Source organism: Sinocyclocheilus grahami, unplaced genomic scaffold, assembly GCF_001515645.1.
Source record: "Sinocyclocheilus grahami isolate Dianchi unplaced genomic scaffold, SAMN03320097.WGS_v1.1 scaffold191.1, whole genome shotgun sequence".
Classification (NCBI taxonomy): Eukaryota; Metazoa; Chordata; class Actinopteri; order Cypriniformes; family Cyprinidae; genus Sinocyclocheilus; species Sinocyclocheilus grahami.
In genome coordinates, this window is record NW_015505370.1 from 1436938 (window position 1) to 1462225 (window position 25288).

The 25288-nt window shown below is 37.9% G+C and overlaps 1 protein-coding gene across 1 annotated transcript; it reads left to right on the forward strand.

Annotated features, from left to right (window-relative positions):
- Positions 1–204: 204 nt before the first annotated feature.
- rpap1 (RNA polymerase II associated protein 1) lies at positions 205–25053 on the forward strand. Its single transcript, XM_016284987.1, has 24 exons — positions 205–684; positions 849–997; positions 1079–1171; positions 1253–1442; positions 1522–1680; positions 2598–2822; positions 3589–3704; positions 10039–10137; positions 10328–10429; positions 11777–11944; positions 12026–12199; positions 12290–12424; positions 12830–13000; positions 13334–13491; positions 13651–13821; positions 15561–15756; positions 16364–16473; positions 16743–16938; positions 17017–17163; positions 17596–17738; positions 21518–22274; positions 23450–23626; positions 24629–24685; positions 24832–25053. The coding sequence occupies exons 1-24, from the start codon at positions 501–503 to the stop codon at positions 24973–24975; spliced, it is 4221 nt and encodes a 1406-aa protein (XP_016140473.1). The 5' UTR covers positions 205–500; the 3' UTR covers positions 24976–25053.
- Positions 25054–25288: the final 235 nt, after the last annotated feature.

Below are 25288 nucleotides of genomic sequence, written 5' to 3' on the forward strand. Positions count from 1 at the left end.
TAAGTGAATTTACAATAACATTTTCTCAATCTCAGACCTACCTTTACTGTGACCAGCCAGTCAAACCACACTAAGACAATTACAGTCTACAAGGGGATAAAATGCAGAAATCCCCTCTCCTCCATGATGACTATGGTACATTTTCACGCAGACTTTAAATAAAACCGAAAAGGCTTTTATTTTGTAATGGTTACACATAACCCGGAAATGGAGTTACGTCTGTAAACTCTACATGTGTTTAGTGTACATATTCAGCCAAATAGCTCAAAAGAGGCCCGTGGCATAAACGATCTTCCTGGATTTAAAATAAAGGAATATTTCCGTCATTACTGTGCTGATCACGGACTTGCTGATTATCTTCTGCAAGCCAACAAGAACACTGTCAGTGAAGCACAAGATGAAATGGCGATGAAATTTGAGAGCTAAATGTTGAATCGCTATTATTTCTGACACTTTGCTGTAAACCATTAAACGCCCTTGTGTTAATTGAGGAGTTTGGGATGTTGCGGCGTCCTAAGCCCACGGACAGTGAAGCGGATCTGCTCCGGGAGCAGCAGGAGCTTCTGGCGGCGGGCGGTCGGTCCACTGTCGCTGTAGTGAAGCGCCCTGATAAACGCAGAGGAGACGCTGCTGCAGCTGAGGCACATGAGCAGGGAAACCAGAGAGATGTTGTGACTATAGAAGGTAGGGCAGACATTTCTGAGCTTTCTGTCTGTTATTGAATCTCATCTTTCAACATTTTCACAAACAAATTTAGTGATGAGTTTCATTAGACCTGCTTAAATAAGATCAGGCTGATTCTTTTTTTTATAAGCATTGTACTGAAATGATTTCATCTGCACCTTCAGATCTTCCAGATGAGCTTCCCACCTTGACCCCTGCACCTCCAAAGAAGTCACGCTTCAAACAGGAGCGGGTGCATTTTGAAGATGAGGACCCAGAAGAGCGACTGGACAGACATGATACCCACATCAGTGCTGTCCTATCTAGGATCATTGTGAGTCACATATTTTACAGTCTACCTGTTGTTTGATTGAATGACAATGTAATGCCGTTCTTATTGTTCGTCTCCCTGTAGGAGAGGGACACGAGTGCAGTACCTGTGTCGCTCCCGTGTATCACAGGCACTGCTTTTCCCAAAGTCTTACATAGATCTGGAATAGAAAGTGAGGTGAGAAAATATTATACATGCACACAATCCTTCCCAGCTTGTTTGTTTGTCTGATGTTTCTGTATTTCTCACTGCACTTAGGTGCAGGAAAGAGCTATTAGAGGAAGAAAAAGTATTTTTGCACGCCAAATTGCAGCACAAAGGGCTAAGAAGGAAGATGTCCAGTCTTTAAATGGTTCAGAGTCTAGAGATCAGTCTTCTGCATCTAGACATGTGGGCTTCTTACCATTGGAGAATATGGAGACTGAGCAACCCGAGTCAGATGTTATGGGTAAGTGCTGTCACATTTCACAAAGTTTTTCATGGTTAACTTAAGCATGACATATTTTCTGATTGGGCTTCTGTTACAGACCGTGTTGGTGGCCCCGTGCTACTTACAGGTCAAGGACTTGGGATTGCAAATAGTGCCATGGAGACAATGAAAATTCATGAAGAGAATCAGTCAAAGTTGCAGGTGATGTCCCAGAGTGAGATACTGCAGGAACAGAGGAAGCTGCTGGCACAGCTTGGTAAGCTTGATATCTTCCACTGACACTTCTGATGGCAAATTAATATAAAAAAAGTGATCTGTGTAAACAGCCCCTTATTCAGGTTGTTGTAAGGGGAAAAAATACTGTATACAAATGTGTTTTTTAGTTTGTTGGACATATAATATATACGTGTACTATTTGGTCCCTAACAAGCTAGTCTTCTGAATTATTATAATGTGCAACCGTGTTATTTGCAAACCCACTGTAGCATAGTAATTTTTTTTATCAATTATTTTTCATTTTGATATACCCTACCGTTCAAAAGTTTGTGGTCATTAAGATAAAAATAAAAATCAGTACTTTTATTCAGCAAGGATGCATTAAATTGATAAAAAATGACAGTAAAGACATTTATAATGCTAAAAATATTTTTATTTCAAGTGCTGGTCTTTGGAACTTTCTATTAGTCAAAGAATCCTGAAAAAATGTATCACGGTTTCCACACAAATATTAAGCAGTACAACTGTTATCAACATTGATAATGATAAGAAATGTTTGAGCACCAAAGCAACATATTAAAAAGAATTCTAAAGAATCATTTGACGCTGGAAACAGTAATGGTTTCTGAAAATTTAAATGGTAATACAATTTTGTATTACAGTTTTATTGTATTTTTGATCAAATAAATGCAGCATTGGTGAATATAAAACGTTTTTCAAAAACATAAAAAAAATCTTTTATAAAATTGTCCATAATTTGGCCTCCTGAACTTTCAGCATTTTCTGAAATTTAAGCAGCCTTCACTGACCATTTTGTTAACATTTTGTTTTGTTGATTTTATTTGTTTTATTTAAGTCTTTATTTTTAGACCCTATTTTTTTCCCAAAATGTTGAACATGTCTTCTGTAACTGTGACATTTTATTCGCTTCGCCCTCACATTGTTATATTATGTCAGACCCTAGATTAGTGGAATTTGTGAGATCTCGAAAGGCACAGAGAACACCAGGATCTGAGTCAGCATCTGGTCCTGTGCAAAGAGAAGACTTCCTGAATGAACCTCTGCCTAATAGCACTTCTCCAGAGTTAGACCACTCAATAAAAGCTCAGGAATCTCAGAGGGATACCATGGAGGATGATGAGGAAGATGAGAATCAGCTCGTAGTTCAAGCTCCAATTACAGGTAAGTAAGTTCAGAGCTTATTTGGCAGAAACAGATCACATCATATCTCAGCATTGTGAGTAAATGTTGTAAAAATGTTATTACACAGTAAACCTACATGTTTGTGATTTATTTGATACATACTGCTTAGTATTACAGCATTGCTTTAGTTTCATGAAGAAGGCTGAATGGGGTTTTTGGACTAATCTGCACGAATACAGCATTTGGAAAGTAAAGCTAATGTACCGGATGTGGTCTTCTCAATCTTGTCAGGACAAGCTGAATGATTTCCAGTTCGTTATTCACCCTGGGCTTGAAACTCACCACACATATTCAGGACTGTACACTTTGCAGATCTGTCCAGCTAAGCTGTGAGCCCAGCATGCTAAGGCAGATGCATCAATTTCAATTAGTCTGATTAGAGTAGAGTTAGCTTGAGCAAGCACCAATTTGTTTGAAGGAAATAGAGATAAGAGGAACTCATTGACGATTATGGATGAAGCACATCAGGGGTTACTGTTCAGAGAACAGTTCTTCCTTGGTTGAGCTGCCGTCAGCATGTGGTACTGTGTATATCTGATTCTGTCTCTCACAGTTGAGGTGTACCTACGATGAAAATTACAGATCTCTCCATTCTTTGTAAGTGGGAAAACTTGAAAAATCAGCAGTGTATCAAATACTTATTTGCCCCACTGTACATGGGAATTGGAATAGGCTGTTGAATTAATTTTTTGTTGCTTGCTCTCTATGAATCATTTATAATATTGGTGGTGTTTATTATTTACAGAGGAGGAGCTGCCAATTAAGCCTCAAAAGGAGTGGCTTCACATGGACAAGGTGGAGCCAGAAAAACTGGAATGGACAAGAGACCTTCCTGCACCTAGAAAGCAGGGCACCAAAAAGGTACAAACCAGTAAACCTTAGGAGGTGGTTTAATTAGTTGAGCTTTTTAAAGTGATAGTTCTACGGTGGCCGAGAAGTGCAAAGCAAATCACAGTTCTGAAAACAAAATAACAAATTACAAATGCAAGTCTAAAAAACAAAATAACAATTCAGAAAACATTATAACAAGTCAGAAAACACAATGACAAATTCGAAAAACAAAATAAGTCAGAAAACACAACGACAAATACGAAAACAAATTAACAAGTCAGAAAACACAACGACAAATCAGACAAACCGGAAGAGGTAGGTATAGTTTGAGACAGCGCCATTGGTTTGGGATTACTCACCGCTGACTGGACGAGACATCTGTCAATCAATGTATACAGGGAAGAACCAGCCGAAGAACAGCAGAGTCGTGGTAGAAGGTTCGGAGCTGGTATTAAAGTAGCTCAGTTTAAATGTATTGTATGAATTGCCCTTACTATGGAATAAAAAATATGGGGTGTCTATTTACATTTAGTTAAAAGTAGCTGTAAATCATCAGCTCTAGTGGCGCACATAGAGCGCCACTAGACGCTCTAATGCTGTAATGTAATGCTGACGCTATAATGTCTGATTACTTTTTCTTTGGGAATTAATTATTATTAATTCATTCAGGTTTTGAGAGGACTCGAATCTGAAAATTCGAAGTCACCCTGATTAGAACTGATTTCAGATTTTAATAGTTTACACCTTATCAACGGTTGTCCAGCGAGACGTTAATGTCCGTGTATCTTAACAATCTGACTATGTGTATTTTCCTTGGCCACAGGTCAATACAATTATGATAATTTGTAAGCTCCTCCTACAATGTGATTTTCTGGATTTTTTTTTCTCATTTTGTCTCTCATAGTTGAGGTATACCTATGATGAAAATTACAGGCATCTCTCATCTTTTTAAGTGGGAGAACTTGCACAACTGGTGGCTGACTAAATACTTTTTTGCCCCACTGTACATACAGTCCTGAAGAATGAAAATGATGTTAACGGAGTTCTGAGGAAAGCCCAAAGTTTTAGCAAGATATTCGCTACAGTTCTTTTACTTGCAACCTGAGAAAAATCACAAAGCAGAGATTTGGCTTATGTTTACTGCTTAAAATTAGCTCGGCACCAGTTCAGCAGAGATAAGATGTTGTTAGTTTACTTGCGTTTTTGGGTGACAGCTGAAAAGCTGAGTTTCCTGGTTTGGCTGCTTGAGGGAGTTCCGTTGCTGATTGGTTACTGAGATGACCTCAGGACGGCGTCCCTTTTGGGAGAGCCCTCGTTGGATTGATTGGTTGCCGGGTTGCGGAGGAGCCTCGAAGTTCGTCTGAGAGAGTCTGCTTTAGCAAGACTTTGCGTTCTGCAGAGTTACGAAGCTTCAACGGAGTAGTTGAGTTCTAGATGGTCGATCGCCTGATGGTTCAGCTTGTGAGCACAAGTTAGAGTGCTCTCCACACGGTGACAAGTCCTTGCTCGGGAGAGCAAGTGGCGAAGAGCCTGCGTTCGGGAGAGCAAGTGGTGAAAAGCCTTCACTCGAGAGAGTAAACAGTGAGAAGCAATTGAATCCGTGTTGCAGTGGGGTTTTGACCTGCGGCTTCTTGCAAGGCGGGAGTGTACATACATTAACAAGAGGCTTCAATTCATCACATGTGGACACAGTCTATAAAAGTTGTGTTAATACTTCTATAAAGTCTCTTAAATGCAAGTATTGTACATACTATTAAAGTTTACTTCATTTCAACATTCTGCATTTGTCGTGCCCATTCGTTCAAGATTAAACTTCACATATTACACACATTTTAATAACCTTATTTCCTAAAAAGGGTAATAAACACTGATTAAAGTTGCACCGATTGAAACACGAAAACATGAAACATGGCTGCAATATAACAAAGAGTGAAAAATTTAAGGGGGTCTGAATACTTTCCGTACCCACTGTATATAAGACAGACAACATATTATTTGTGAGTCTGGTTGCCCTGTTATGCACATAAATGATTATCTGTTGAAATTGTCTATTGTAAGTTTCGTGTCCCTTTGTCTGACCGGATAGAGAGAAAAGGGTGCGTCCTTTTTTTGGGAATGCAGGGAGAAAAGGGGAGGTGTCCTGAGGTCATGTCCATGTCACGAGTGTATGTCTGCCATTCTTCTCGCTCGGACATGGAGCTATAAAATTGTCTCTTTTGTTGATGGGATTATCAATTTATGTGTTAAACGGTCATGGGGTCCGGGCAAGTCTGTCGCTGGAACATTTCCAGATACCAGGTTCTTTGTTCTGTTGTTTATTAGCTGGTTTATTTATGTCTCTGGAGCTCAGCCACAGTGATCTTTGGGTTCTTCTTTACCTCTCTCACCAAGGCTCTTCTCCCCCGATAGCTCAGTTTGGCCGGATGGCCAGCTCTAGGAAGGGTTCTGGTCGTCCCAAATGTCTTCCATTTAAGGATTATGGAGGCCACTGTGCTCTTATGAACCTTAAGTGCAGCAGAATTTTTTTTGTAACCTTGGCCAGATCTGTGCCTTGCCACAATTCTTTCTCTGAGCTCTTCAGGCAGTTCCTTTTGACCTCATGATTCTCATTTGCTCTGACATGGACTGTGAGCTGTAAGGTCTTATATAGACTGGTGTGTGGCTTTCCTAATCAAGTCCAGTCAGTATAATCAAACACAGCTGGACTCGAATGAAGGTGTAGAACCATCTCAAGGATGATCAGAAGAAATGGACAGCACCTGAGTTAAATATATGAGTGTCACAGCAAAGGGTCTGAATACTTAGGACCATGTGATATTTCAGTTTTAATTTTTTAATAAAGCTGCAAAAATGTCAACAATTCTGTGTTTTTCTGTCAATATGGGGTGCTGTGTGTACATTAATGAGGAAAAAAATGTACTTAAATGATTTTAGCAAATGGCTGCAATATAACAAAGAGTGAAAAATTTAAGGGGGTCTGAATACTTTCCGTACCCACTGTATATAAGACAGACAACATATTATTTGTGAGTCTGGTTGCCCTGTTATGCACATAAATGATTATCTGTTGAAATTGTCTATTGTAAGTTTCGTGTCCCTTTGTCTGACCGGATAGAGAGAAAAGGGTGCGTCCTTTTTTTGGGAATGCAGGGAGAAAAGGGGAGGTGTCCTGAGGTCATGTCCATGTCACGAGTGTATGTCTGCCATTCTTCTCGCTCGGACATGGAGCTATAAAATTGTCTCTTTTGTTGATGGGATTATCAATTTATGTGTTAAACGGTCATGGGGTCCGGGCAAGTCTGTCGCTGGAACATTTCCAGATACCAGGTTCTTTGTTCTGTTGTTTATTAGCTGGTTTATTTATGCTGAAGCCGGTCAACGTTACACTGCACATCTGGTCCCTGAAAGCCGGTAAAACAAAGATAGTTTGTATCTTAGTTTGAGTTAGGGTTTAAGCAGTTCAGATTCCCCTAAGGGATAAGGACCAGGACTTGACCGGTAAGCAGGTCCAGACAATTAGGTGCCCTGTTGATCATTGATCTTCTTTACGACCGTAGATAGCTGGGGAGGAGTCCTTCGTTTTTCCGGTGGAATGCGGAGATTCAATCGTTCATTTGTGCGATATTCGCAGAGGCCTTACAACGCGATCAACCCAGGTTTTGATCCCGTCTTTTGCCAATCTTTTTTCCCCTCCCTTTTCAAATCTCGTATTAGCAAATAGCAGTAGTTTTAGCAATATGCTATTTACTCTAAGTGCAAATACCTATTTACACTGTTAAAATAGCAGGATTTCTACTATCAAATATACTACTTGTTGCAAATAGTGGCAATTATCTGCACTTCAGTATTGTAGTACATTATAAAACAGTATGCAATAATAATGTATTGAGTGTAAATTATAATTTTAATTATTAAATGGATGCCACCTTATTGGTACAATAAAGCCCTCCCTACACCTACCCTAACCCTACCCGATACTTTTTCAACTTTTTGATTATTTCCTTAATTTTTATTGAAAATAAATGCCTTTACGATGTGATACGAGATTTGAAAAGGGAGGGAAAAAAAGTTCGGCAAAAGGTGGGATTGAACCCGGGTCGATCGCGTCAAAAAGCCAACAACACACTCTTATCCATCTGCGCCACTGGAGCTGATGATTTACAGCCACTTTTAACTAAATGTAAATATACACTCCGTATTTTTTTTATTCCATAGTAAGGGCAATTCATACAATAAATTTAAACTGAGCTACTTTAATACCATCTCCGAACTTTCTACCACGACTCTGCTGTTCTTCAGCTGGTTTTTCCCTGTATACCTTGATTGACAGATGTCTCGTCCAGTCAGCGGTGACGGTGAGTAATCCCAAACCAATGGGGCTGTCTCAAACTATACCTACCTCTTCCGGTTTGTCTGATTTGTCGTTGTGTTTTCTGACTTGTTATTTTGTTTTCGAATTTGTCATTGTGTTTTCTGACTTGTTATAATGTTTTCTGAATTGTTGTTGTGCTTTCTGAATTGTTATTTTGTTTATTAGACTTGCATTTGCATTTGTAATTTGTTATTTTGTTTTCAGAATTGTGATTTGTTTAGGACTTCTCGGCCACCGTATAGTTCACCCAAAAATGAAAATTACCCCATGATTTACCCACCCTCAAGCCATCCTAGGTGTATATGACTTTTTTTCTTTCAGACGAATACAGTTGAAGTTATATTAACAAATGTCCTGGCTCTTTCAAGCTTTATAATGGCAGTGAATGGTGGTCGAGATTTTGAAGCCCAAAAAAGTTTATCCATCCATCATAAAATGTACTCCACACGGCTCCAGGGGGTTAATAAAGGCCTCCGGTGAGAAGTGACAAACACTGAAGCGCAGAGGAGAGAGCAAAACAAAACACTGGTCACAAATTAGAAGTACAAAACGAGGATTTGTAAAGAAAAATGCTCCGGGATTTCTATAATTCAAAACTTGGTTCTCGCAAACTAGAATATTCTCACCGGAGCTTCTGCTATGCCTACATCCTACGTCATCCGCTGGAACGCCACTCTCTCATGTATGCGCATACAACAGTAAGCGGAAGCTAGAGATTACGGTTTATAAAGTTTTAAATATGGATATTATTCTTACAAAAATGCATCACTTCGCTTCAGAATGCCTTTATTAACCCCCTGGAGCCGTGTGGAGCACTTCTTATGATGGATATAAAGCTTGGAAGAGCCAGGACATTTGTTAATATAACTCCGACTCTATTCGTCTGAAAGAATAAAGTCATCTAAACCTAGGATGGCTTGGAACTTACAGGTCTGTGAGAGCCAGAACTCTTGCTTGTTTGTAGGTGACCAAATACTTATTTTACAGAGGAATTTACCAATTAATCCTTTAAAAATCCTACATTGTGTTTTTCTGGATTTTTTTTTCTCATTTTGTCTCTCATAGTTGAGGTATACCTATGATGAAAATTACAGGCCTCTCTCATCTTTTTAAGTGGGAGAACTTGCACAATTGGTGGCTGACTAAATACTTTTTTTCCCCACTGTAAGTAAATCATGGGGTAATGTTTGTTTTTAGTTGAACTATCCCTTTAAGGCAAGCATCAGTAGTACTTACTTTTTCAAACACACAAACCCCAAAAATGGCACGTACTGTAACTAATCCTGCACCGTTTGTGCTGCAGACATGAATGATATCTAGAAGCATTCAGCTTCTCATGATTATTGCCTGTTAGACAGCAAAACTGCACAAAAATAAAAATATCCCATGCATGCAAAATGATTGGAGAAGTCCGATATAAATCACCAGAGAGAAGTCTGTCATTTTACTGGAAGATCAAGTTAAGACGTTTTAATAAAAAATGACAAGGTCAAAGCAAAATATAAAAATTGACACATGTATGAAGTAGCATCTATAACATTCATTTAGAAAATAGGGTGAAATTTAATTTGATACCAACTTCAATAATGTTATTATGTGTTCTTTTTTGCATGAATGCTTTATTATTTATTTTTTTAAGGGAAGTCGTGGCCTAATGGTCAGAGAGTCAGACTTGTAACCCAAAGGTTGCGGGTTCGAGTCTCATACTGGCAGGGATTGTAGGTGGGGGGAGTGAATGTACAGTGCTCCTATACCACCTTCAATACCACGACTGAGGTGCCCTTGAGCAAGGCACCGACCCCCAACTGCTCCCCGGGCGCCGTAACAAAAATGGCTGCCCACTGCTCCCGGTGTGTGTTCACGGTGTGTGTGTGTGTGTTCACTGCTGTGTGTGTGCACTTTGGATGGGATAAATGCAGAGTACTAATTCTGAGTATCCATACTTGGCCACATGTCACGTCACTTTCACTTTTTCACTTTTTAAATTTTCAGGCTATGCAAGCACGTTTTGATTTTGCTGGCACTCTTATTCCACCCACCAAAGACTTGCCCACCCATTTAGGCCTGCATCACCATGGAGAGGAGCCAGAGGTGAGTAGGTTCAGTAAAATTTATCCACTGGATTGTTTTTAAACTGGCAGCAAACTAGAACTGATGCCAGTACTTCTTTTAAAAGCTGTTTGTATTAGTCAAATGCAGACATGTGTAGTTGTCGTATATGTGTGTAGTTGTTGTTTATGTGTAATACTAACTATAATTTTCTCTCTCTCCTCTGTTCCAGCTGGCTGGCTACTCACTGCAAGAGCTTTTCCTCCTCTCTCGCAGTCAGCTGAACCAACAGCGCAATCTGGCCGTCAGCACTCTCGCTAATGTCTTGGCCAAAGTAAGCAAACATTTAAAAATTAAAACAAAAGTTAATTGAGTTGCTGTGAAAAGCTATTATATTGCCTGTAGATTTGAATCCACAAAGACGGTATTATGAGAGAGTACATGCTGGATCCTCATAAAGATGCATTCAGTCATTTAAAGGGGCCCTATTATGCTTTTTCACTTTTTCAACTTGAGTTAGTCTCTAATGTTGCTGTTTGAGCATAAAAAAGATCTGCAAAGTTACAAAGTTCAAAGTCCACTTTAAAAGGAGATATTTTATTTAACAGAAATCACTTTTCAAAAACTACAATGAATGACTCGTTTGGATTACAACGCATATTTTCCGGGATTTGTGATATCACGAATGGGACGAGACCTGGTTGAGCTGCACTAGAGAAGGCAACGAGTGTTATCACAATGTCGGAGACACGCTAATTTCCCCAAGGCAGACGAACTTAGAGTGATTACAATCATCCGGGTTTAAAACGTGCTCAAATTGATTTGATTTTGACGCAATATTTACACTGAAGCTCGCAGGCGGCTATGGTAAGGGGCATGACATTTCCCGACCAGCCGCCGAGTGGTGCCAATCACAACACACACTGGCCCAGCTAACCAATAACAGCACATTTCGTATTTCAGAAGGCGGGCCTTCATTTGATACAGGAACTATTCGAGTCGTTCATGCCAGACTGTGGAGAGAGGTGTTGTAATAATGTAAAATATTTGAAAAATGTGTTTTTCGAACAACCTAGTATGAGAGCCTGTTCTAGTACACCCCCAAAACAAAATCAAGACTTTGTAAAAGAGCATAATAGGACCCCTTTAAAAAATATATATATTAAAAATTTTTTTTAACATACTTTTGAAAAATATGTGCTATTAATAATCTAAACTCACTTTATCTTGAGTAGTATTTAACCCCTTTTTTGGACACCTTCACTTGTGAAATAAATTAACCAACTATTTGTTTGTCCATCTGTATCTGTCTGTCTTTCTGGGTTAAGACATGCAATTTAGGTGTAATAATGGTGCAAATGCCAGTAAATTGACTTCCGCATTCCTTGGTAAATCATGTTGCATGATATATTTAAATACTTTTCTTCCATAAATTTTGTGCCTGGAAGGGAAACTCCTACAAATGCATATGCAATAATGTCAGCTGAAAAAAATCACTCTATCCATGCCTTTTCATTGCTAATTATTCACCGCTTGTCTTTAGTAAATCACAGTAATGGCAGTAATTTTTAACGCGAAGAGTGTTTACGCTGGTGCAAGCTGTTAGTAAATCTGGCACTAAAGTGTTTTATTTCTGTAGATTTGTCTCTTTTAAACACTGTGTGCTTGTGTTCGCCATCAGGCCCATGCTGGTGAGTACATTTCCTCTCTGAAGGGCAGCGTCTTGTCTTCTTTACTGGATGCTGGACTCCTCTTCCTTCTGCGGTTCTCCCTGGATGATAGTGTGGAGGGTGTGATGTCAGCAGCGGTGCATGCCTTGCGAGCTCTGCTGGTTTCATCTTACGATGAAGTAAGAGACAATCATCTCTCGTGTCATTTATGCACTTTTGTTGATAATTAACCACATAATTTCTGATTTGTCTCATCCTAGGAGTGCCTGGATAATGCCTTCCCGTGGTTGCTTGGGATGGCAACCTTTCCTTTACTGCCCACCGCTCAGGAGGATGAGGACGATGAAGGCTTGGATGAGACCATGAAAGAAACGGCTAAAGAGAAAGAAGAAAAGAAAACAGATCATGATGTTGCTAGGCAGGATGTTGTGAAGGTAACACGGGTCTAAGATTGCTCTCTTTCTGCAAAGTTAGTTGCTGCTCTTAGTTATGCAGAATTCCTGAAATTTCTGTGTTGCCATCAGGGCTTTCTGAAGATGCAGGGTCTTTCTCGGCTGCGGTACATCCTGGAGGTGGTGCGGCCCTCTCCCCGGGTTGTTCTTGATATTCTGGAGGTTCTGATCCGAATGGCTCGTCACTCAACTGCCGCAGCAACAGAGGTAACTGAATTCTGAACCAGTGTTATTTTTTATTTTTCATTTTATTGTGTGCTATTCAAATTTTTATACATTCAAATTTTAAAAAAATATTAGTTTATTGTCATTTTAGTTTGAGTAGTTTTAGTACTTCAGCTTAAACTTATTTCATTTTTTTCACATTTTTCATCTAATATTCATGTTTTATTTAATTTCTGATATATTTTAATTACTAAAAAATATTTTTAATAGTTTTAGTTGTAGTTAACAATATTAACGCTGTTCTGAACCCTTTGAACTTTGCAATGATCTGAACATCAATGCTACATTGTTTTTACTTTAGATTTGAACTAATGATTTACACATTGTTTGCACAAATCTTTCTGTTGTTTCTGTTTTTAATAAAATTCAAACCTTTTTCCCTGTCAGATCTTGGCCTGTCCGCGGCTAATGACCACTGTGATTTCTGAGTTTCTTCCCTGTTCCTGGGCTCCTGCCACATCACAGGCTCTGTCCTCTTTGTACGGGCTGCCTGTTGCCTTGGCGATGAAGCTGCTTCGTGTTTTAGCAAGTGCTGGGAGGCATGCTTGTGCTAGAATAGTAAGTATCCACTAAATTGTGTAGGTTAACAGTGTCAAGCACCCACTGATTGTAAATGATTACAATACTTATTACAAGATTTACAGGTCTCCCACCCACTTTAGTAAATGAGTATGATGCTTATTAAAACATATGACAGGTCTCCTACTCAGATGTCAAACCATATTGTTGTGCTGAAATATCATATGTATATAAATAATCTTGCTGTGGGCTACTATGGTATTTTTATTCTAAAATAAAACCTCCTTAATGGTGTTCTTATACTCTAAAATTGTACATTTTGGTATGTAATATCTTAGTCAAGCTTGACCCTAATCGGTCTGTGCTTCTTAGCTAAACTCTTTGGGAGGGAAGGAGCTCTTGTCACGTTTTGTGGTTGTGGAACCATCAGAGATGTTGCTGGAAGCAGGTGAAGCTCTTCGCTGCAGTACAGAGGCGCTGAGGCTGTTCGCAGTGGCTGCCAGCTACGGACAGGCTTGCAATCTGTACACGTGAGGATGACCAGTCACTTCCCTTTCAAATTATGACTATAAGCTGTGGTTGTTAAAATACAGTGTGAATTGTGACTATACAGTGATGTATATGCAGATGTTTGGGAATGTATTCAAAGCATCTGATTGTAGTGACGGTGAGTGTTTCCTTCATTTCAGGGACCTGTATCCTGTGCTGGTGAAAAGGTTGCAGGCTGGGAACCGGCTGTGTGCTTCATCTGAGGCTGTGCTGTTTCTGGAGCTGGACCGAATCAAGGCTCTGCTCGTGCTGCTGACTCGGGTCACTCAAACGGCAGGGTGCCATGAAGAACTGCAGAGAGACTTAGTCAGGTGAGACTACACTTCTACGATGTGGTCATTTTAGCAAACCATATGCAAATGTCTGAACAATTGCACATTACATAAATAAAAAATAACTTTAATTATTTTTAACATGTTAATAGAGTGTATGTATTTGATTGCTACTTTTGATAATTTGAGAAATAATTAAAAACTATTAATATACAGTACCACTACTGGTTTTGACAGAAGTCTCTTATTTTTTTTACAGTAAAACAGTTTAAAATTTAAAATAACTATTTTCTATTGTAATATATTTTTTAAATTATTTTATTCTTGTGATGGTAAAGTTGAATTTTCAGCATCATTACTCCAGTCTTCAGTGTCACATGATCCTTCAGAAATCATTCTAATATGCTGAATTGCTGCTCAAGAAACATTTCTTATTATTATCAATGTTGAAAAAAGTTGTGCTGCTTAATATTTTATTGTTTATTTTGTAATATTTTTTTCGGTATTTCAATGAATAAAAAAGTTCAAAATAGAAATCTTTTGCAAAAATGATAAATGTCATTATCATATTATTATTAATATTAATATTTATAATGTTTAATTTATAAATAATATTAAAACAGTTTAGAGGAATATTCACTGACTGTGGTCTTTTACAATACATCACAGTACTAGTGAAACTGATATGTATTCATCATATTTAATACAATTATTATTATTAGTTATTTATTAAAATGAGTTCATATAGATAATATCCTTTCTTATATTTAGCTATTTCATACATCCTGCTAGTACTTCCTGTTTCAATGGTAAATGTCACCAGAACACCAGAAAAGGAAAGTGTACTAATTAAGTGATTTCATGGATTCCTTAAAGATATAATTAGAAAGAGCTTTTGAACTGTTTTCTGTTTGATTAGATTTTACAGTTTGTCAGGAACCTTGAAACACTTGGTAGGATTGACAGCTGTTAAGAGTGTTTTAAAGGCACAATATGTAAGATTTTTTTATAAAAATATCCAAAAACCACTAGAACAGTGTTATATATTTTGATGACTTGTGTACTTACATTATCCCAAATGTTTTGAAGAATATTTAAATCCAGAGAAATTTTAACTAGTGACACGGAGTGTGTCCATAGTGTCATTGTGTCGCCTGCCAATGAAGTCATAACCCCTCGATTTCCGTTTTTTGTAGAAAATATGGAAACACCAAAGACGCTTTAATATGTTGTGTGTTTTAATAGACCGGTGACGACCGCACAGAGTAGCATTATAACAGAACTTTCAAATGTATCTAGTATGATAAAACAGCTTTTTTCCCCCCACATACGCACGACCGGAAGGAGTGGAAGCGGTCGACTGTGGCATAATAAAAGCTCCGCTGCTTTCGAGCCGTGTGTCATGCTTGTTCAGCGGCCTCATTTCGCTTCGAAGGCTTTCAGCCTCACCCTGCTTCATTCTACTACGTTAATAAATCATTAGCGCATCCATGAACATGATTTCTGCTCGAGTCCCGTCGGATTGCATCGGCTGTGGGATGAAGATGACAACTCCCATGATTCCACACTCAGTCACATCGTCATCAAACTATGCCTTTGTCTCTTTGTTTATTTTGAATACGCACCCTCTAATGGCGAAAATTACATATTGTGCCTTTAAGAGAAATATGTACCACCATAATTTATGACTTTCTTTATTAATAATAATATTGCAGTTTCATTTGTGTGCTATACATTTTGGATATGGCCTTGAGCTTTTTCGCTCTGTGTATTGACAGTGCTCAGGGTACAGAATGTCCTCCACCTCCTCCGGTTGTGTGGAGTCATGTGATGGGTCTCCAGCCTACTGTCATTAGTTCTCTCAAGGGCTGTGTGAGAGCAGTCGATGGCCCGGCTCAAATGTCAAGTGCTCGAATTCTGCTTCCATCCTACCTGCTCTACATTGAGGCGTATTATTCACAGCTCTGTGTGCAAGTAGGTATTTATAAGAAAGAAATAAGTCTCAAAGCCAGTGTCACACCAAGCCTCCTTAAACAAGCTTATTTTAAAAACAGATTGTTCATGTGGAACACCTGAAGTTTATATTTAGCCACGTTTAAATACACAGTTTACATTATAAATGCCTTGAGAAGTTTAGCAATAAATGCATGAATGGTTTGATAGGACATTAGGAGCTCAACTCTCAAGAATCTAGAATCAAAGTGGATAATCAAATCAGTGGCTTCTTTTAGATCCAAACTGCCCTTCATCAAAGCTTCTGGTGCGATAAACACCAAAATACAAAAGATGATTCCACATTATTCAGTGTATTCGGTCAGATCCCTCATGGCATGATAATGCTGTCTGCACAAAATAGCTGCTGATAATGTATGCATTTTTATGCTTTTTACACTGTTAGTAGAAATTGAGTGCCATTTACAGCCTTGCTACTTTTTCTCTGATATATTTATCCCATTCTATAAAAATGTAGTTGTGGTAACTGAAGCTTTTAGTGCAAATGGGCCTACAAATGACAGATACTTAAATAATTACCATCCTTTGCATATGTGATGTGAATGATCTGATCTGATTCTTTTGTCAGAGCTCTTTCCAGCCAGTACAGTGTCTACAGGAACTTGAATCACTAACTTCAGACGTGCTTCTGCCACTGATATCCCATCAGGCTATGCGAAATATAACCAGCAGCTTCAGGTGGAGTGAATATCAATATAATGTATTAATACAACAATAAAATAAATGTAATATTAATAAAATAATAATTGTAGTGAGATATTTATATAAAATGATAATGGTGTTACAGTGTACTTGCACAATAAAATTGCTAAAATATGACTTTTTCTTTTAAGTGTTTACTTGTAGAATCAAGTAAAATATATTTCCTGAATTATATTGGAGGTGACAATGATTTTGTTAGAAGTTTAGTTGGAACATAATAGTGATTATGTTCTCTTCTGCTGCAGGTCCAGCTCTATGATCTGTAACCCTGGGCTGAGTGCAGCTGGTGGGGAGGTCGTCCCCAGTCTGCCAAGCCTGGGCTGCTCGAGGCTGAAGACCTCCAGTACAATGGCAGGGCCCAACTCCCCTCTGTCTCTCCCTACTGCCCTCCTATACCTGCTGAACACCATCACCTCCATCCACAAAGGCTTAATAAAGAAGGTAAATTCATTTTGATGATAAATGTGGAAAATGCTGGCATATACTTGGTGGTAAATTTCTTTCTTTGTCTCTCATCAGTTCAGTCATCTCATTCTCTCGGACTCTGTGCTGAGTTATCTGCGGTCTTGTATCGGAGCCATGCCCTCTGTTTCTCAAATGAGTGCCTGGATTTTACACCATGAGCACCACCTGCTGTATCTGCTGCTCAGACTGGCTCACAAGCTGGTAACTGCAACCTCTGCATTTAACAAATTTGCATACATTTTATGTACACACACACACACACACACACACACACACACACACACACACACACACACATATATATATATATATATATATATATATATGATTTACATTGCAAATGTAATTATTAATATTATTTAATTAGCTAACAATATATATACTTATATTAAAATATATTATTTAAAATCCTAGTACATTATAGATACAATATGTACATATAAAATATTTAGAGTATATTTTAATTAGAAAATAAAAAATATTTTAATTTCTTTGCTTAATGAATAAATAAATTAACATTAACTAAGCTTGAATAAAAAATATAAGTCTCAAATATGCTGTTTTATTTGAAAAGCAATCTGTTAGTTAATGAATTGTAATGCCTGAATTTTATTGTGACTTAATTCTTTTTAGGTTCCAGTTGACCCAGAGGTGGCCAAACATGCCGCCTTGTTCCACCAAGTTTCGCTGGCTTTAGTGTCCTGGCTGCTGCCTGGCAGTGAATATCTGGCACATGAACTCATGTCTGTCATGACCTTCAGTCACAGCCTCCTTCCGTAAGTCTCTGATGTTTGGCGTACAGCTCTCATTTCCCTCATAAATTCAGGGCGCCCATGGGTCCTGGAGAACCTGGAAAATTGATGACTTATGTTCCAGTCCTGGAAAACACATGGAAAATGAGAGAAAATATAACATGTCCTGGAAAATTATTATTATAAAAATGTAATTGTGATTTCCTTTAGCCAAGAATGAACAGTTTACCACTGGCCCGAAACAATTAATGCTAGTAGTAGAAAACATTAAAACGTCCATAAATCCGACCAAGCCTGCCCCTGTTCATGAGAGTACCACGCCGCATGCGTGTGACGATGCTGACGATGGAGCCGGCGTTCTGACATAGAAACCGGATGCGCTGCGCCTTGTTTTCAATCCGATGAATGCAAGTCAAAGACTGGCACGGAAGAGAAGACATTTTTCAATAAAGTCATTATTTTTGTTTTCTTTGCACACAAAAAATATTCTCGTAGCTTCATAAAATTACGGTTGAACCACTGATGTCACAAAAAAAAATCAGAATCGGCCATGAAAAATCAAGATTGGTGCATCACTACTGACTTTTGACAATGTGAACATTGTTTCCCAACGTTCTATCCAGTGGTCAACTTTAAGAAGTATTTCTGTAATTCACTAATTCAGTAACTTGTTAACTAATAATTTTGATTATTGTAAAAAGTAGACTATTAGTACTTCTGTATTGTGTTGATACTGAAATTTTAAAAACGTAACAACTGGTAGTACCAAATACAGACTCAATTCAGTACTTGCTGATAGACGACTTCCGTGCATATTTTTATATTGCTTTACCTGAACAGTGATATGCAATGGCCAATCAGAGGTGTTTCAGTTAGTCAGAATCCACTCATTTTTCACTTGACTCTTTTAAAGCAATACTTAATTGAAAAATATTCAAAGTAAACCTGACGATATTTTAAAATGGTATTTACTTTAATATTATTATTAGCATAATAATGAACTGAATTAATTTATTTTTATTTTCAAATAGTTAAATAAAATTAAATGCTTAATAATAATCAAACATAAATTTTGGTACTGAAAATCATTTGTTGTAATGTTTAATTAAGAGCTCATATTAAAGAGCTGATTTTATAGTTAAGTCATGGCCATAAACTGTATGTTTTTAAAGACTTCTGGAGAGAGGAATATGTGTTACTTTAGGGCGTGATCCTTGTCTTTTATTCTCGCCGTAATTCAATTAAAAATATACTGGAAAATTCCTCGAAGTCCTGGAAAATGTTCACTGAAAAAGAGTGGGAACCCAGACATTGTATGATCACAATGACTTCAGTCACACAAAATATTCACATTTTGTTATATAGTGGCCCCAGACACATAAGGTAGTAGGGGTGTAACAGTACATGTATTCTTCCCGAACCGTCACAGTACGGACATCACGGTTCGGATCATGCAGTCAGACGATGAATACCATCAGTCATAGGCGGTCAATCCAAAAGTGTGGTAATGCAATGCTAACCATCACAACAGGAAAGAGCAGAAGAAGAGACGATCTACGCACTAACCCAAAACAAGAACAGCGAGTCTAGTAGGCACGCAAGGGCTCGAAGAACCGCCTGCTTGTTTTCAATCAGCAGTGGGAAAGTTTCGGTTCTAGAGATGCACCGGTCGACCGGCTATAAATCCTAACTGGTTTTTAATTTTATTTTGGCCGATCTCTATTCCAGAATTGCACACAAACTGCATTGCAGTGATTTCCCAAAATGTAATTTGTGTAGAATTTTTATGAGGTCTGTAAAGAGGAGAAAATACTGTCCCAGGCAGATCAGGCTCACTGTTCGCGATGCTCGAAATCTAGGAAGACACATATGTGGAGGTTTATATGAATGTATCTCTGAGAGGAACTGACCATCTTCAGAAATGTTTCGATGGCATTTTCTTTTCCTCTTACTTCCATATAATGCATATTAAAGTATTTTTTATAAGCGCAGCTGCTTTATTTACAGAGGAAACCAAGGAAGCTCTATATCGCTGCTGTTCCATAAGCAACACCTGCGGTCAGAGATTTAATTTGCATTTTCATTAGCTTTTCATTGACGTATGCAGCCTTCAAATGTGACCTCCGGAGGTGCAGCCATTCAGTGTGTCTGCTGTTTTTGTTTTGTGCAGGTTTCTTATGTAGCATAATTTCACAAATCTGAAGTCAGAATTCTGATTTTACTTGAAATTATACAATCTAATTCAAATCAAAAACAACTGCTCATGCTACATGTATGTAGCACTACTGTCTGTTAATATTTATAATAATATTATCAAAATAAATTTCCTGTTCTACCGAACTTGTATCGAACCATGACCCCAAAACCGAGGTACATACTGAACTGTGACTTCTGTGTACCGTTACACCCCTATAAGCTAGACTTTATACATCCTCTATAAGTCACCTTGACATCAGTTGTTTAAAAATAAATGAAAAAAAACAGACTTTTGGAAAGTGCATAATTTGTTAGTGGATGCTTCCTTTTTTTCAAATGCAGTGAAATCCTTTCCAACTTTTTTGAGCCACTTTCATATTTTAGTTACTTATGGTAATTGTCATTACAAATGTCACAATTCTTTGATTTCAATCTAAGCAAAAAAACAAAAACAACAACTAATAGTAAGAGTTTAAGTGCCTTTAGATCAGAGGGTCTCTAGGAGGCAATTTTATTTGATAGATCTCGGTTTCATATGATTGTCCATATCTTTTATGTTGCTTTGATACAGTGGTTAATAGTATTAATATTCTTGACCCTCATCAGACATATTCCATGAGGACATTTTTTGTTAATTGCACAGAGATAAAAGCTGAAACTGATTGGGAGAGATTAATCACACTAATGGTCTCCTGTCTAAAATGTGCTCAGGTCTTGGCTGGGTATTTAGATTTGCCCTCATATTTGTGTTCATCATGTTCTGATTGTATACTGTTTTTGTTCAGATGTTGATCTTCAAGTATTATTTAAATAAGAGTTTCAAACATGCTATAAATGCATTTATGGTTAATAAAAAAAAAGAAGAATAAGAAAAACGTTCATTCTAAAATCCCAGCTTTATCAAGCTGTAGTTTCACATCATACTCACAAGAGAGCAGCAAACTGCATATTTCAGATAAGATGTAGCGGATCTTTTCATGGACAGTTGTTTCTGTTTTTTTGTTGTTGTTTTTTTCTAGTATTGTTAAATGTGTGTACGTTTTTTTTATTTATCTACGGTATTTTATTATGTCTGTCCGTTTGTTTGTGGTAAGTAAAGACATTTCTAATGGTTACAATAGATTTCTATTCCAAATCTTTGCTATAGAAAACTCTTTCTATTAATCCAAAAATATTAAGCAGAATTTTTTTCAAAATTGATAAGAAGAAATGTTTCTTGAGCACTAAATCAGCCGATAAGAATGGTTTCTGAAGTATCATGTGACACTGAAGACTGCAGTAATGGCTGCTGAAAATTTAGCTTTGCCATTATAGGAATAAATTACATTTTAAAATAAAATAGTTATTTTAAGTTGCAATAACATTTCACAATATTACTGTTTTACTGTATTTTTAATGTAATAAATATAGCCCTAGTGAGCAAAATCTTACCGATCCCAAGCTTAGGTAGTGCATGTTTGTTAAAATAATTTTTCCTTTATCACAATTTAAGCATAGGAAGGATGTACCTTTATGTTTATGATAATTATATTGTTGTCTTGGGAATTTTTTTTTTACTGCTGTAATATGAACTATTGTATACTAATATTTAATTTTTTTCTTGTCAGGGAAGGTGTTCATGGTGAAACAGAGGTGGCTGCATTGGCTGAGTTGCAGCTTAAAGACAGGACTTCACCTGCTGTTGGTGCTCTGCTGCGTGACGCTCTTCATCATTTGCCCTCCATCCGTGGTTGTTACCTCACCCACCTTGCACACTTGGAATCCTCTGTCCTTTCATCCCGTGACCGATACCTTGGTCGAACCCCTTTTGTCAGCTCTCATCTCCTGCCTGAACTTACCGGCCCCTCCCTGCCTTCTGATTGGCCCTTCTTACCGCTCATAAGTCTCTATGAGCGAATGGGAGCTGGTGGTGAGCAGCAGGTCGAGTCTCTTCCAGAGGGGTCAGTGCAGTCAGTCACTCACTGCCTTCAATGGCTGCTTGTTTTGGAGAGTTGGAGAGAGCAGGCGCTCACGGCGGTGCCACCAGTGGCTAAGTTAGCTCGGCTAGCTTGTGTCTTTCTGTGCTCCAGTGACCTCTTCCTGGAACGGCCTGTGCAAGAGCTTACTTGGGCGCTTTTTCGCAGACTAACACGGCCAGCCCAGCTTGAGGCGCTGGATCTGGGCTCACCTCCACCAGGCCTGGCTTCCTTTCATGACCTATACTCGGCTCTGCTGGCGCAGTATGAGGCTGTGTCATTCGGTGACCCGCTCTTTGGCTGCTTCATGCTTTTGCCTCTACAGCGGCGCTACAGTGTCACCATGAGACTGGCTGTGTTTGGAGAACATGTGGGAATGTTGCGATCCCTGGGGGTCTCTCTACAGCAGGTAAGGGGTTTCTTCTAGTCAGGTGTCCTATGCACAGATGAGGCATGATGGAAATATTACTGTAGTTTTGTCTTTGCAACTATGGCCATTTGGAGCTGTGATCCCATTCAGACTGAGATTTCAGCTATGAAGTGCAGTTCACATGGTCATCAGATGATTTGAGTGGGGAAAGTTTAATTTAGTTCACTGAGATCTTACTAGTTTGGGATGCATGAAATTAGTATGGTGTATAGTCACAATTTATTGTTGTTTTGCTGCCAATATAAAATTTGGCAACATTGTGAATATCACCAAGATTTTGATGCACTTTTTTTCCATTAACATTCCTAAAATAGTAGTCAGTAGTCAGACTACCAATCCTTACATGAACTTGAGAGTGTAAAAGGGATTGTTTACCAAAAACGGAAGTACATTGCACCAAAACTTTGATTCTTTAAGTTCATAAAGAGATCATAAAAGTAATCCATATGAATCGAGAGGCTTATTCTAAAGCTTCTGAACAGATACGTTAGCTTAAAGCAGATATAATGTAGGCCTTTATTCACATATTAACATTGGTCAACTCAACACACATACATAGAGCACATCAAATATGGTAAACATAAGTTAAAACTGCTTGCTTGACGCATGAGAACCAATGAGGTTTGTCGTATGGGTTTGGAATAACATGAAGTAAATTATGACAATTTTAATTTTGGGATGAACTATCCCTTTACAGATGCTTTAGTAGTTTCTGTGATTTATACTATAGCAAAAATGCCATTAAGAGTTTCAGTTCAAGTACAAACTCTCTGTTGCAATAATTGATTTAGGAGTCGACAATTAATTTGCATCATCCCAAAAAATAATCACAGAACTATTTTTTTTGTATATTGAAGTCGGCATGAAATGGAAGTTGTGATCGACTTTTCTTGAATGAGAAAAAACAGGGCGGGATTTGATTTTGATCAGGAATTGATTGGATCGTTGTTGCTATTGCTGCAATCTCATGAGTTTGATCTCATGCACAGGTTGCTGGAGTGGAGGGATTATTACAAATGTCATCAGAGAAGAGTTGTAGTTACGAGGCGGAGGGGAATTTATTTTGATTTTGGTTTGCTGCTTAAATGTACATTTTTATTGCAAACCAATTAAAGTGGTCTCCATCTGAAATTTGATTTGTTTGTCCTTTAAAGCTGCCTATTCCACTGGAGAAGTTCACGTGCCCCATGGAGGACTCGCTGCCTCTGTTGCGGCTGTATTTTCGAGCACTAGTAACAGGAGCTCTGAAGAGGAACTGGTGTCCTGTACTTTATGTGGTGACTGTTGCCCACCTAAATGCATTTTTCTTCTCCCAGGATGAAGTAGCAGAGGTAAATTACCTGTGCAACAAGACCAGTGTTATTTTAGTATTATTTATTATAGTATTTATTAATTTATTAATTATTTCGATCAGCTTTTATTTTTATATTTTCAGTTTTCATTTGAAGTTTTAAGATGTTTTTTTTTAGCGCATCCAATTCAGTTTTCGTAATTTTGTAATGTGCTTTTGCCATTTTTTTTACATTTCTATTTAACTTTATTTTTTATTTCAGTTTTTCTAATTTTAGCACTTCAAATTATTGTATTTTAATTAATGTATTGCAGTTACTTGCCAAGGCAAAATTGCTAATTTTAGTTTGTTTTACTTCTAATATTTATATTTTATTCCAGCATAGTATTTTGAAATATTTCTTTTAATAGTTTTTGTTAACATTAACAGCACCGAACAAGAACAGTGTAACAAAAAAGCATAAACTCCTTTAAGGATGAGCATCAGGACATCAAATGAAACCTTAAATGAAAATTCAGTCATCATTTAGTCACCCTCATGTTGTTAAAAATCCATGACTTACTTTCTTATATGGAGCACAAAAGGAGACATTTAGCAGGAATGTTCAAGCTGCTCTTTCCATATAATAAAAGTAGATGGTAACCAGAGGCTGTTAAGCTCCAAAAATAAAAGTAGTCAGTATGATTTGTGCATTACATTCCAATTATACTGAAGCAATATAATTGTATAATGTGAGGAAAATGCCAAAAATTTAGGTTATACAATACAACAGAGCAAACAGAGCAAATGCACTTAATGCAAATTCACTGGTGTGTTTGGTCTCCTGATACAGTATACGATACTATAGTCTAGGTGACATTTGAGGCTTTTTTCCAGGGGAAACTATAATTTATGAAAGTAAGCACTCTGTCACACAATCCCATGTCGAGTGGTTGGGTTTGAAATATGTCTGAAAAGTGAAGCAAGTGTGATCGATGGTCTCTTAGTTGTCTTATTTTGTTGTGCTGTGAGTTATGACTGACTTGACTTACACACTGTGTAGGAGAAGGAGGCGGCACGTCGGAGCCTGCTGAGAAAGACCTACTACCTGATAGATGAGGTACCATCAGGCACTCGCCTCTACCTTAAAAAGACATTCCATTTCCTGGATCTGCTTTTTCTCCACTATATATCTCTCTTGATGTTCTCACCTTTCCTGGTTTTGTGTATCTTTCAGTGACATGTCTGGTTTCTTTGTTTCTCCAGGTGTTAAAGAACCACCTGCTTCTTTTTCGTCTGCCCCAGCAGAATTCAGAGCTGGGCTTCAGCACCTATGAACAGCTGCCACCCATTCGTGCCCGCAGGTTGGAAAGCATTGTGGGAACAGAAGTAAAGGGCGGAGAAAGGTGAAAAAGGAAAAATCCTGGTCCCACAGCTACCTATGTGATTTGTAAAATATCTGTGATTTTTGACCTGTTAGGAACAAATGGCAACTATAGACTTTAAAATAAATTTTTTGGTTCTCATTGGTATGGTGTGGTTACTTTTTTCTTTTAGATTTATGTTTATTTTTATAATTAAAAAAAAAAAGATTTCTCTATCTCTGATTAGGGCTGTCAAAATGGCTGAAAAACTAAATTCGAATTTTGTACTTAAATATTATCAAAATTCGAATTATATTCAAATTTAAAGGGGTGCTATTATGCTTTTTCAACTTTAGTTA

What these genes read in the sequence shown, in the direction of transcription:
- rpap1 (XM_016284987.1), top strand. Translation starts at nt 501, where the DNA reads ATGTTGCGGCGTCCTAAGCCCACGGACAGTGAAGCGGATCTGCTCCGG. An exon ending in ACCCGAGTCAGATGTTATGG is followed by an intron (nt 1,443 to 1,521) that starts GTAAGTGCTGTC and finishes CTTCTGTTACAG; the next exon opens with ACCGTGTTGGTGGCCCCGTG. An exon ending in AGTTCAAGCTCCAATTACAG is followed by an intron (nt 2,823 to 3,588) that starts GTAAGTAAGTTC and finishes TATTATTTACAG; the next exon opens with AGGAGGAGCTGCCAATTAAG.